The sequence below is a fragment of the Bos grunniens genome, chromosome 1 (assembly GCF_055505025.1).
Source record: "Bos grunniens cultivar Pamir isolate PY7600 chromosome 1, Bosgru_T2T1.0, whole genome shotgun sequence".
Lineage (NCBI taxonomy): Eukaryota > Metazoa > Chordata > Mammalia > Artiodactyla > Bovidae > Bos > Bos grunniens.
This window is the reverse complement of record NC_141165.1, coordinates 112,727,629-112,741,706: the sequence shown is the minus strand read 5'-3', so window position 1 is coordinate 112,741,706 and position 14,078 is coordinate 112,727,629. Positions and strand designations below refer to the sequence as shown.

The 14,078-nt window shown below is 37.8% G+C and overlaps 1 protein-coding gene across 3 annotated transcripts in view; it reads right to left on the bottom strand.

Moving 5' to 3' along the window:
• The window catches only part of TOMM70 (translocase of outer mitochondrial membrane 70), a 37,273-nt gene that overhangs the window by 19,244 nt on the left and 3,951 nt on the right, over positions 1 to 14,078 (bottom strand). For 2 of the 3 annotated variants that reach the window (XM_086410013.1, XM_086410021.1), the window contains exons 2-5: positions 5,943 to 6,116; positions 3,380 to 3,506; positions 1,652 to 1,761; positions 653 to 801 (exon numbers count right to left, since the gene is read on the bottom strand). In XM_086410013.1, the coding sequence (XP_086266139.1) occupies positions 653 to 801; positions 1,652 to 1,761; positions 3,380 to 3,506; positions 5,943 to 6,116 (560 nt within the window). Of the gene's footprint in view, positions 1 to 652; positions 802 to 1,651; positions 1,762 to 3,379; positions 3,507 to 3,764; positions 3,941 to 5,942; positions 6,117 to 14,078 lie in introns of those variants that run through there. The other variant, XM_086410031.1, reaches the window with a different exon arrangement.

The window sequence follows — 14,078 nt, the reverse complement described above, 5'->3', positions numbered from 1 at the left end:
CTCTTTGCAACCCCATGGACTGTAGCCTACCAGGTTCCTCCATCCATGGGATTTTCCAGGCAAGAGTACTGGAGTGGGTTGCCATCGCCTTCTCCAGATCTTCCTGACCCAGGGATTGAACCTGGGTCTCCCGCACTGTAGGCAGACGCTTCACCGTCTGAGCCACCAGGGAAGCTCTATTATATTCATATCTGTCTATAAATAAGTTTTTAAAGAGATGACTCAGAGTCCCATTTTGGCTCTATGGCAGCAATGAAAGTGAAAGTGACAGTCGCTCAGTCGTGTCCGACTCTTTGGGACCCCATGGACTATTCAGTCCACGGAATTCTCTAGGCCAGAATACTGGAGTGGGTAGCCTTTCCCTTCTCTAGGGGATCTTCCCAACCCAGGGATCAAACCTAGGTCTCCCACATTGCAGGCGGATTCTTTACCAGTTGAGCCACAAGGGAAGCCCAAGAATACTGGAGTGGGTAGCCGATCCCTTCTCCAGTGGATCTTCATGACCCAGGAATCGAATTGGGGTCTCCTGCATTGCAGGCGGATTCGTTACCAATTGAGCTATCAGGGAAACCCTCTATGGCAGCAAAAACCCCCACAATCCAATTCCCCCACAAAAAGGATTAGGCAGACACTATACTCAAGACACACTTACTTTTCTTTTACTTCTAAAGCCTCCCCTTCCTTGTCTTTATCTTCATCAGACTTCTCTCCTTTAAGCATTGGCTGAGAAATTATATCATCCGTGAAAGAACTGAAGTAAGATTTGATAAATTGTGGAGATGGCATCAGAGGTTCACGATTCTGAAATTTAATCATATTTAAATACATCAAAGTAGAAAACACTAACCAAAGAAGCAGATGCATTTGTAGAACACTGGGAACCACTACCATAAAAACTGGCTCCTCATTTTCAAATAATTGAAGAATATCAGGCTCCAAACTGTAGGGTAATAGACAGTGAAAATGGTTATGCTGCCAATCCCAGCTTTTCAAAAAACGTTTTGAATGACAGCCTTTCCCTCTCTGAAGATGTAAAATGTCAAGAACTCTTATAACCACACACTAAATTAAACCATCTACTAACTGTGTAAGACCAGTGCCAATTTATACAGTATACCTTTAAAAACTTTAAAAAGCAAGAGTTGGCAATTTTTTTCTGTAAAAGGCTGGATAGTAAATATTTTAGGTTTTGTATGCCATATAGCGTCACAACGACTCAGCTCTGCTGTTGTAGTTTAAAAGCAGCCAAAAACAATGTGTGAGTGGCTGAGTTCCAATAAAACATTACTGGCACATTTATAAAACAGGTGGCGGACTGGATTTGGCCTGTAGGCCATTGTTTGGAAACCTCTAATATATGTGAATTCTTTTAATATTCATGGACAGAGAAGCCTGGTAGGCTGCAGTCCATGGGGTCGCACAGAGTCAGACACGACTGAAGCGACTTAGCAGCAGCAGCAGCAGGTACAATCCGGACATAGTTCACATTCTTATTTTAAAAGGCCACAAAAGCCCAATATTATAGGAAAAATAAATATAATCCAGATCAATTTCAGTCATTACCATCATGCCCAAATTTAAGCAGTATAAATGAGCAATGACCCTTCACAACGCATATTTCCTCTATATTAACCAATGCAGGTTAATTTACCTTATATTTTTCTTTGGCTTTCTCTTTTCCAAGAAGTTTAAGAACTTTATCAGCTAACAGCATGCTTTGTTGATTTTGGAATCCTTCTAATATACACACAGCAGTGACATCTAGAAATGATGCCAAAAAATAAGAGTGAGTATGAAAATTATTGCAAAGATGACTAGCAGCATCAAATGGGCTCAGTGTTACCACAAAATGCCAAACTAAATTCATAGCTTTATGTGGCTATCATTTTCAATAAATTTATTCTTAACACTTTGGTTTTACATACTTTACAAACTCAAAGCTCAGAAAGTCACTCTACTTCTCCAGAATTTACTTTCCTAACCTGTGAAATGAAAAGGACTATGCTACATGATTTGTGATGCTTCTCACTGCTCTAACACTGTACACAGCAAATAAAACCAGCAACCCAGGAATATTCTCTTCGGGACAGTAAGTATAGGCCAAATCATAATGTGGCTCTCTCATGTCTGGTCTTACTTTTTTTTAAATAGGCCTCAGGGTTACTCCTTGTCTCCAAAGCCATCTTGCCACAGAGCTCTCAATGAAATCTGCTTCAAAATATCATTTGAACCTGGCTATGCTATAACTCAATATACAGTGGTTTGAAATGAAAAAGATCAATGTTTCTTTAACCTCCCAACCTTTCATTCAAAGTAGTCAACAAGACTGTCCCTCTCTTTTTGAATTCAATTTCTCATAATTGCAAACCCATGCCCCTCCAAACAAGTCAATCTACTGCATGTTCCCCTGATACTCTGGCTAGTGCCAATGTCAATGTCTTTTCCCCATCCCATTTCTCCATCTAAAACCCATTTAAACGCCTCTCTATAATTAGCTCTTAATAACTTCAAGGTCTGGTTCAAAACTCAGAAATCTCTTTTTCAAAGCAACACTCCTCCTATCCATCACCGAAGTATATAATACTGCAAAACCTCAAGTTTCTTCTAAAATGTTCTCTAAAACCACTCTCAACTGGTAACCCAGATTTTAAAAAACAAAATAGCTTTCTCCTTTTAAATAATGATATTATTTTTTAAAAAAATTATGGCTAAATTTCTGATTATTGATACTTTTAAAGCAGATTTAAATATGTAGTGGGAAAACACTTTTAGACTGTGGAATTGCATTTTGGGTTAGCTCTATATTAAGTGGAACAATGTACTCTGTAGGTAAGTGGCCAATACCCTAACTGAAGTTTTAGCAACAGATATGGCTAATTAGAGGCCAAGGAATATTTATGATATTTACAGAGAACGGCAAATTCACTTGATGCTTTGTATCAATTACAAAATTTCTACTTGAGTAAAGGATAATGTTTGAAAATAGCAAGGGCAAAAAACAAATGTTTTCTTTAATGATTCATCTCAAAATTTATTTCATATTGATATAGGATATTAATTGAAACTATGCAGAATCTTAGTAACACTCAACTAAACCTCTCTTCTGATTTCTTATTCATGAAATTACACTGATGATGTTGCCAAGTTTAAAATGTGCAGTATATAAACTTTAAATCATTTAATTCAATAGGTGGGAATAGTGATGGTACTCAAGCATCAGCAATGTCAATTGAAACTATAGAACAAAGTTTCAATTGGGGAAGAGTCCAACTTTTACACACAACTGATTTCTCTACCCATAGGGAGAGTTGCATATAAATTTACCAGTGACTACAAAACCTTTAGTAATTTTCATATGTAAACACGAAAATACCCTCACCTTCTAAACATTCCTTCTTATTGTCTAGCTTCTCGTGGGCTTTTGCACGTCTAAAGAGAGCTTTCACATATTTGGGATTAAGTTCAACAGCCTTTGTACAATCTTGTGCCACCTCTTTCCATTTTTGCTGTAATTGAAAGTATTAAAAAACAAAAAAAAAGTCACACTGAAGGAAGCACTGTTCAACAGAAATCAGTTTTCTAAACTCAGCAGGCTGAGTATTAAGAGTCCCACAATAGAAAACATATTCCCAATTCATACAAACAGTTAATATCCACAACACATTATAACAGCTCCAAATAACTGCAATAAAGATAAGCAATCTGATTTTTAAAAATAGGTAAAGGACATAAGCCATCTTTCTACTACCACATCTATAACCTACCTGCATCTATGTGATCATATCATCTCCTCCTTCCCTCCTTTTAAAACTGAGGAAGCACCCCTCTTCATCAAAGGCCAACCCTCCACTTGCAGTAGGATCTACACTTCCCCCACGTCAAGGACTTCACTGTCAGCTCTCCTGCCTCTGCAGCAATCTGCTTCTCTACTCAATCATTCCTATTAGCATAAAAACACTTGCTTTAGTATCTCCCATCTTTTAAAAACCCTCCTTTGATTCCGTAATTCCCTACAGCTACTACCCCATTTCTCAGCCCTCATTATTGCCAAACCTCCAAGGAGTAGCCACTCTGCTTAATTTCCACCTACTTCCACTGGCTGCTCCTTCCCAATTTCTCTAGCTGACTTCTCCCCCCTATCTGATTTCTGCTGGAATGCTCAAGGACTCATCCCGTTAGGTAATCACATCTGTGGTCCTATAACCACATTAAAATTAGAGGACTCTCAAATTTATCTCTTTAACCCAAATCACTCTCCTAAAATACAGACACTTCTCAATTAAACCATCTGCTTGGCTGTCTCAACCCTTCCTCACGCCACTATAAGTAAAACTCCTGCCTCTCTTCACCCTTCACACCCAATGCAATAGCAAGTTCTACTGGTTTTCAGCTTTCCTTCATGTCTCACTTCGGCAACTACAACATCCTTCCTCAGCCCCCTGGCCTCCACTCCTGCCTCCCTCCAATATACTGACAGAACAGTGAGAACAATTTTAGATGATGTTCCTGCCCTATTAAAAAGCCTTAAATACTTCCCATTACACTCAGAATCAAATCCAAACTTCTTGCTATTGCAAGGCTTTGCTTGATCTGGCCTCTGCAACCTCTCCGATTTCATCTCTCTATATCCCAGGATCCTTTATCCACACTTCTTTAATCATGGCAAACTCTTTTCTGCCTCAGAAGCAATTACATACACTGTTTTCTCCATTTGTAACACTCTATTCTCCACTATTTGACACACCAACCTCAATCATTCCTCTATTAGAGAATCAAAGGCTTATCCAAATGTCATTTAACAGTTCACTGTTGAGTGATCTTTGAGTTCGATGCATAATTGTCTGCTTTTACAGACCTAGGCTCCTACTACAGTAACCTTTCATATATAACACAGTCAACAAAATATGGTTGAACAAAGAATGCAGAGACTACAAATGACTGATAAACATAGAAAATGATGGTCCACATCACCAACATCTCAAAAAGTGCAAATTAAAAATGAGAAGATAGTATTTTTCTTCTACTAGAGTGGCAAATATTAAGACCAATTTACACAGTGAGATACTAGAAAACAAGCATGCTCAAATATTATTATTAGAATAGGTACTATCTCTTTATAATTCCATTTCTTAATTTTATTCTCAGAAAAGTATGTAAAAAAAAAAGTATTTAAAAAATATTTACTGCAACACTGAATGCAACAGGGAAAAGAGGAAGTAATTCAAATGCTCATCAGTAGGGAGATGTTTTCCACTGTAGACTTCCCTGGTGACTCAGATGGTAAAGCGTCTGCCTACAATGCGGGAGACCCGGGTTCGATCTGTGGGTCGGGAAGATCCCCTGGAGAAGGCAATGGCACCCCACTCCAGTACTCTTGCCTTGGAAAATCCCATGGACGGAGGATCCTGGTAGGCTACAGTTCATGGGGTTGCAAAGAGTCGGACACGACTCTTCACTTCACTTCACTTCCACTATACAGCTATATAACAGCTACTACCTATTGGCTTTAAAAAGAATGAAACAGATCTGTGTGTGCTATGAAAAGTTGTACCAGAAACAGTGGCAACTGGAAAGATACATTGCAAACAATGTAATGGGAATTAATCTTTTAGTCTTTTTCTCCCCCACATATGCTTATATGGAGGCAAAAGTTGAAGAAATAGACTTAAACTGCTGAAGTGAATGGGGTCACCAGAAACATTAACGTTCTTTATTATCTAATTTTATAAAATCTGATATATACAACTTTGGATTATATGTGGAATGAACAAAACTAAAATTTGTTCTTAAAAACCTATGTACTTAAAGGATATAAAAACAAAACAAAACCCCTATAATTTCAAAACAACTTCAAAAAGTGTATTAGACATATTTGAGTGGCATTAGCTGAAACATTATGCAAATAAAGAAAAAAAAAAGAAAAACCAACCTACGGTACATACCAATTGCTCAAAGGCAGCAGCTCTGTTTTGATAAAATGTGGAAAGGTCAACATTCTTCTCTGTAGGACACAAACTGATAGCCTCGGTATAGCACTGAATAGCTTGTTCATATTTTCCTGCTTTAAAATATTTGTTGCCTTTGTTCTTGGCTGCTTGGGCTCTATCAAGCAAGTTCTGAAATACAAGGAAACAATTATGAAACACTTATCAATACGCAGTAACAGATTCAGATCACAGTGACTACATGACACACTGAAGAAAAAAATGGAAGGGCAGAATGGGCGTTCACAATGCAAGCCACTCATATTTACATCTTCATGGGAGACAAGAGTCTTTAATAGGACTGCCAAATCAAAAATTTTATAAATCTTTAACTTGAAAAAGACACTTTCCCCCTCAAAAGGCTGTATTGCTTTAAGGTATACCACTTTCCCACCAAACTCTGCCAGCAAGAGTTTTCATATCCAGTCTAATGGGCATAAAACTGTGGTTCTCAATCAGGGATGATTTTCCCTCTAGGGTACATTTCACAATGCCTGACAACATTTTGGATTTTCACACCTAGGGGTTGGGGGAGATGCCCCCGGTATCTAGTAGGTAGATACTAGAATGCTGCTAACATTCTACGATGTACAGGGCAGCACCCCGCAACAACTTATCAGATCCAAAATGTCAATAGTGCCAAAGTTGCAAAACCCCAGTGTAACATAATATTCTGATATTATTTTAATTCACATTTTCTCCACTATAAATGAATTTGAAAATCTGTTCACATTTATTGGTTATTTGACTTTTTCATTCTGAAAACCATTTAATCACATGTATTGGTGTTTTTCAATTAGGTTGTTGGTCAACAGTGTAGAACAGATACTAGAAACACTTTGCCGTCCTCATTACAACTGTTATCCCAAATCTATTATTTGCAAATGAATAAAATTTTGGCACTCCTATCTTTGTCTCAGTATCTGCTTCCTAGAGGACCCAATTCACATATTTCATGAGTTGGTAGTTAATAGCCACAGAGGACAGTTGCAAAAGCTTCAGTAAACATCTGGGAAGCATCTTTGTAGATAAATCCAGTTATTTAGGTTCAAGCTACTAGGTCCAAGAGCTCTGCGGCACGTCTTCACCCCAAACTTTGTCAACATCAAATATGTGATGTTTAACAAACATGTGATTATGAAAGAACCCATGTATTTCCAACAGGTAAACACTTACAAAGCAAAAGCAGAAGTAGCTGCCCCCACAACGAACTCACAGAGCCCCTGTGAGTTCACCTTGCCAAGAGTAAGTTGCTTGGGACCTAAGGCATCTCAGTCATGAAGAGATGATGGGAGGAGAGTAAGCTTTTATATCTGTTATCTTCTCCCTTACTCATGCTTCTTCTTTTTTTTTTTTTTGCTACTTTTTTCTTCCATTTACCTTTTGTTTCCCTTCTCCTTTAGTCTAAATGAAACTACAGTTAGTTTTTAAAAAGTATAGTGTGCAAAGAAAGATGTGTAGGGAACTCTAAGTTCAGAATATTAAACAGCTAGTTTAAGCTAGCTAGTGTCAATAAGTGAAGTGAAGTGAAAGTCGCTCTGCTGCTGCTGCTGCTGTGTCGCTTCAGTCATGTCCGACTCTGTACGACCCCACAGACGGCAGTCCATCAGGCTCCCCGGTCCCTGGGATTCTCCAGGCAAGAACACTGGAGTGGGTTGCCATTTCCTTCTCCAATGCATGAAAGTGAAAAGTGAAAGTGAAGTCGCTCAGTCGTGTCCAACTCTTCACAACCCCATGGACTGCAGCTCAGTCGTGTCCAACTCTTTGTGACCCCACGGACTATACAGTCCATGGAATTCTTCAGGCCAGAATACTGGAGTGGGTAGCCTTTTCCTTCTGCATGGAATCTTCCTAACCCAGGGACTGAACCCAGGTCTCTCGGATTGCAGGCAGATTCTTTACCAGCTGAGCCACCAGAAAAGCCAATAAGAAACGTGCATATTTTAAAAAGAAGCAAATGGATGAAAGGAGTCGAATAAGACACAAAAAGAGTAATATATGAAATCTTCTACCTCTAAAGAGCCGTAACCATCTTGCAAAAGCTTTGACAGTAAAAAAATCCTTGGCACATTCATAACAGAAGACAACTAGGACTTTCTAATGTAGTTGTGGTTTCCAGTTGCTGGAAAATTGCACTTAAGCGACCTCATCAACCTCCCATTCCACTAGAGAAACAGAAGTCACGCTGGACTAGGGCTGCATCATCCAGAAGGAGCGAGGAGCCCCTCCACCTGAAAGACCAGTGACAAACACACTATGTCTGTCTTCCAAGAAACCATATTGTCAAGAATTGCTAACATAAAGGAAAATTAATACCACAAAAGAGAGGCACCCTACTCATATTTAAAAAACTAGTATTTGAGGAAGCAGGATAAACAAAGCAAACAGAAAATTTAACATCAGAGGAATGAGAGGTAACCACATTCATTTTAAAAAAGGCTGCTTTTAAAGAGCACCAATTAGACATCTTGAAAATTAAAAAGAATTATTATGATAAAAATAGGTGGACTGTATATTAGAATGGGCATAACTGGGGAGCAAACAAGCAGCAGGCAGAGGCAAGTGAATCTGCCAGAATGCAAGAAGAATAGAGGACAGGGAGATGAGAAGTTTGGGAAAAAGTTAGATATAAGGAGTATAAATCCCAAAGTTCCAACATCTATCTATGTTAGAAGGAAAGGCATAGAAAGGAGTGTCTTAAGAAAATATCAGAAAAATCCCTGACACACATTTTTAGATATATCATGGTGAAATTTCACAGTAAAAATCCTTGAAGTTTTCAGGTAGAAAAAAATTATATACACATACACACACACACATACAGATTACCTACAAAGAAAAAAAAACCAAACTGGGGTCAGACTATCACCGACATTATGTCTTAAAAAACAATGGAGCAACAACTTCAAAGTCCTGAAGAAAGATTATCTTGAACTTAAAATCTTATACGTAGCTAAATTAGCATTTAAGGTTTAAAACCAGAACAGAAACTGTGGTGTACAACTTCCTTACCACTAAAAATGAACTCCAAAGTGGGGGAGATGATCAACAAAACAAAAAAGCAGGAAGGGGAGGATCACGGAAGAAACAAAAAGGTGGAGTAAATATGGCAAGAATCACCAAACACGTCAATAATAACAATAAATGTGAGCAGCTTAAATCTCCCTATTAAAAAAATAACTACATGCTACCTACAGGCATGAGCTAAAACAAAATGACAGGTCAAAAAAAAAACATAAAAAAGTTACAGAATGCAAATTCTTGCAAAAAAGAAGGCAGTATCAGACAAAATACCATTCAAATGCCAGGGATGGAGCACAGAAGGGCAGTTTTATTGATAAAAGGTACAATCCACCAAGAAAACATGACTACAAAGTTTTATGTGCTCCAAAAAAACTTCAAAATAATGAAACTCAATTACTTTTGATGTTAAATACAACAAGATAAACATTATTTCAATTTCTTATAAAAAGTTTACAATGTTTCTAAGTCATTGAGAACATGGCTAATACACAGCCTAATACACTAGGGACTGCTGACATAGAAAGTAAGCTGCTATATTAAATGCCTGTGAGAAGTATGTTTGACTATTATTTTTACTGAAGATTTGAGGATTAAAAAAGAACTTTCTTGGGTCAGAGTAATGACTTTGTTTCATTAGCACAAACAGGCAATGAACTCTTTCCTGTCTATTGGAAGTTTAAGGCTACATACAGGATATCACACAGAATACCAGGAGAGGTAGTCATGTGAGTGCAGGTAAGTTAAAAGAATAGAGAGAAATATGGAAAGGTATACAAGGCTTCCTCTCCTTAGAAAGATGGGTACTTCTTATTTTTATTTCAGCAAAGTCTTTTTTTTTTTTAAGTCGCTCAGTTGTGTCTGACTCTTTGTGACCCCACAGACTGTAGTCTGATGGAATTCTCCAGGCCAGAATACTGGACCGGGTAGCCTTTCCTTTCTCCAAGGGATCTTCCCAACCCAGGGATCGAACCCAGGTCTCCCACATTGTGGGCTGATTCTTTACCAGCTGAGCCACAAGGGAAGCCCAAGAATACTGGAGTGGGTAGCCTAGCCCTTCTCCAGGGGATTTTCCCAACTCAGGAATCAAACTGGGGTCTCCTGCATTGCAGGCAGATTCTTTACCAACTGAGCTATCAGGGAAGCCCTGATAGCAAAGTCAGCAAAGCTATTAGGGAAGCCCTGACAGCAAAGTCTAAATCAACCTAAAACCAACCAAGACATTTTGAACACAAACGTTCAAGAACACTTATGGACTGTTTACTACTTTCACTTACCATTTCCCTCCATTTAGTCACATTTTACAATAGATTCCCTTTAAAAATTATTATAGATTTTTTTGTCTCTTAGGGTCAAAATCAGAACCTGCTTAATTTCCTTTCCTTACTGTACTAGGAAAAAAAAATGATGCTCTGAATGACACTGAGTGGACAAGGATCAGGCAAATCACCAAACTGCAAATTTTCATCCACTGTCACTCCAGAAGGCAACCAAACCACATCTGGGAAGAGCAATGTCTCAGTGAACCTCACTATCACCTTCTGCTCACCACACTCCCTCCACAGCCACATTACTGTCTAATTGCTTCCCTTCATTAATAAAAATGAAGAGAAAGAATGCCATTACCACAGGGACAATACAGAAAAGCTAATTATTTTGGCCCAATGATAAAATTTAGAACAAAACGTGAGCTTATCAATCAACACCAGCCTTCTACTATGTCATAGTAGATTAGTGAAACATAGAAACATAGTGATTATGAAACTTTACATAAAACTTTACATAGCTTTATGAAAGTAGCAATCAAGTCTGGAACACTTACCACATAAAAAACAATCTTTCAATATTTTATTGACCAATTGCTATTTTTATAAAAATCAAGTTTAAGATAAAAGATACCTAAAGATAATAATTAGACATTAATAATAGTAATTAGATCATAATTAGACATTATTTTCATAAGCTTTGAGGCCAATACCAGGCAGAAATTAAATTTATTGGAAGAAAAAATTTAAACTGGAAAATATACAACTACCCAATTCTTTATAATATAGGGGATTTTAATTCCAACTCCCAGGAATCCTTTGCACTGCTTTTCAGTTACTTTCTACCCAACTCCATCTACTTTCTCAAGTTATAATAAGAACCTTTAGAATTATCAATGATATAGATTTGGCAATAAGGAATCACTGTAAATTCTTAGCAAGTGTTTAAAAAACACTCTGGTGATCAGAAACATATAGTCATTGTAAAAAGAATGAGCTAGAATCAGGTACATTAATCCATGTGTAAGGAGACAGAATAGGTATAGCAATCACCACTTTATCTGCAGGAGATACATTCGAAGACTCCTGTCTCCAGTGACTGCCTGAAACTGCAAATAGTACCAAAGCCTACATATACATTTTTTTCCTACATACATGTATCAAGGATAAAGCTTAACTTATACATTAGGCACAATAAGAGATTCATAAGTAATAACAAAGTAGAACAATTACAATATGTTGTAATAAAAATTATGTGAATGTGGTCTTTTCTCAAAGTATCTCATTGTACAAATTTAATGCCCTTTCCATCTTAACATACTGTAGCTATATCTTCTGCAGTCTGTGTCAGCAAAACTAGCACAGCTTTCTCGTTCTTTCACAATTTCAGAAATAGATTTATTCTTCCCATATATCTTAGCAACCTCACCATATGATTATTTTTCCTTTCCTTATTAAGTCAAGAACATTCACCTTTTTACTGAAAAGAAGAACTTTAATGGCTTCTCTTTGGTATGTCCTAATTGCCAGCATCACTAATCTTGTGCTCTGGGCTATTAAGTAAAATACAGGTTACTAGTGCAACAGTCAATCTGACAGCTAACTGAATGCTAAGTGACAGGATGTGCTGGACAAAGGGATGATTCACATCCAGAGCAGGACCTACTCAGAATGGCACACAATTTAAAATTTATGAACTATTTACTTCTGGAATTTTCCATTTAACATTTTCAAATCATGGTTTACTGAGGTTAGCTGAAACTACAGAAAGCTAAAACAGTGGGTAAGAGGGAACTCATCACCATAATTACACATTTACATCCAGTTAGAATATACATGCAATGGCACCCGACTCCAGTACTCTTGCCTGGAAAACCCCATGGATGGAGGAGCCTGGTGGGCTGCAGTCCATGGGGTCACGAAGAGTCGGACACGACTGAGCGACTTCACTTTCACTTTTCACTTTCATGCATTGGAGAAGGAAATGGCAACCCACTCCAGTGTTCTTCCCTGGAGAATCCCAGGGACGAGGGAGCCTGGTGGGCTGCCGTCTGTGGGATCACACAGAGTCGGACACGACTGAAGTGACTTAGCAGCAGCAGTAGAATATACATGAGGTGGTTGCATACTGTTTCTTTTCAATGGTTTTATTCCCTTAAGTTTACCAAATTCCAGAGGCATATTTTAAAATTTGAATCCTAGCTTTACGAAAGTAGCAATCAAGTCTGAAACACTTACCACATAAGAAACAATCTTTCAATACTTTATTGACCAATTGTTACTTTTATAAAAAATCAAGTTTAAGATAAAAGATACCTAAAGATAACAAGAAAGTTCTTTTCTAGATTATGTCCTGAAATGTAAAAAATCTACATACAACCCCACCTACTAAATCATAATACAGAGAACTCTTTAAGAAGAATATACTTGTAAGGAGGGCTTCCCTGGTGGCTCAGATGGTAAAGAATCTGCCTGCAGGAGACCTGGGTTCAATCCCTGAGCTGGGAAAAATCCCCTGAAGAAGGAAATGGCTACCCATTCTAGTATTCCTGCCTGGAGAATTCCATGACAGAGGAACCAGATGGGCTACAGTCCATGGGGTTGTAAAGAATGACATGACTGAGTGACTTTCACTTGTAAGGATGCTACCTCTGCAGGATTATGGTTTGAGTTCATACAAAATCAAGAAATTTATAAAAAGAATGTCTAAATGAGGTTTAAGACTGTTAACACAAATTTCCCCAGGATAGCATACAAATGAAAAGCTGGAAATTTTGAAAAAGTATTCAATTTCTGTGAATTTTTAAAAAAATGTCAAATAATGACACTTCACTGGTTCACTTACTCACATCTTCCAAGTGCCAGTTCTGAAAAATGGCAAAGACAGAGCAAGTCCCAGTCTTCACAGATTCCTGAGTTTAGTAGCAACGACATGAATAAACAACTCTAGTACTAAGTGCTATGGAAGAGAAAAGTTCAGAGTGTGATGTAATCAATCACACAACAGAATGCTTAGGTATAAAAGGGTTTCAGAAAAGGTGAAATGGCCTATATATTGTGACTTGAAGGATAAAAAGGTAGACATAATGGACAGTGTTACAGAACATCCAAAGGCAAGAAACAAGAGGAAGTGCAAGAGATGGAGAAAAGAGATAAGCGAGAACAAGACCACAGAGTCTTGAATCATGATGAATTTGAACTTATCTGTGAGCAATGACCAGAATACCACTTAACAGTTTTAAGCATGGAACTGTTAGGATTTACTCTATTAGTGACAAAACGGATTGGAGGAAGACAATAAAGAGAGTTATTCAGTCAAGATATAATAGCAGTGGGAACGAAGAGTAGTCAGATACTTAAGAAGTAGAATGTTCTGGATATTTTTCTAGGTTGGATGTGGAGAACATGAAAAGAATACAGAGTTAGGGAAGATAGTTCACAAGTTTCTGGCTTGGAAAACTAGTTAGATGAACCACATTGATAAGGAATATTCTCAAGAGAATCCGATGTTAAACACTTAAAAGGTAATGAGGTGAAGATTTCCTGTAAATTTGGGTCTTAGGTCTTTTGAGGGGTCTGAGCTATAAACAAGAAATTAGGGGGTCATTATGTAAGTGTTAAGTGAAGCTTCTGGAGGGCAAATAAGCATCCAGTGACGGTACAGAGCATTAAGAAAGCCTGTGACAGAACCACAAAAAACTACAATTAGAGAACATAGTGTCTCAGCAACCAAAAGAAAAATCACAAAATTAAGAGACAATAATGTGAAATACTATGAAGGATCAAGGAAGATGAAGAGTGAAAGGTG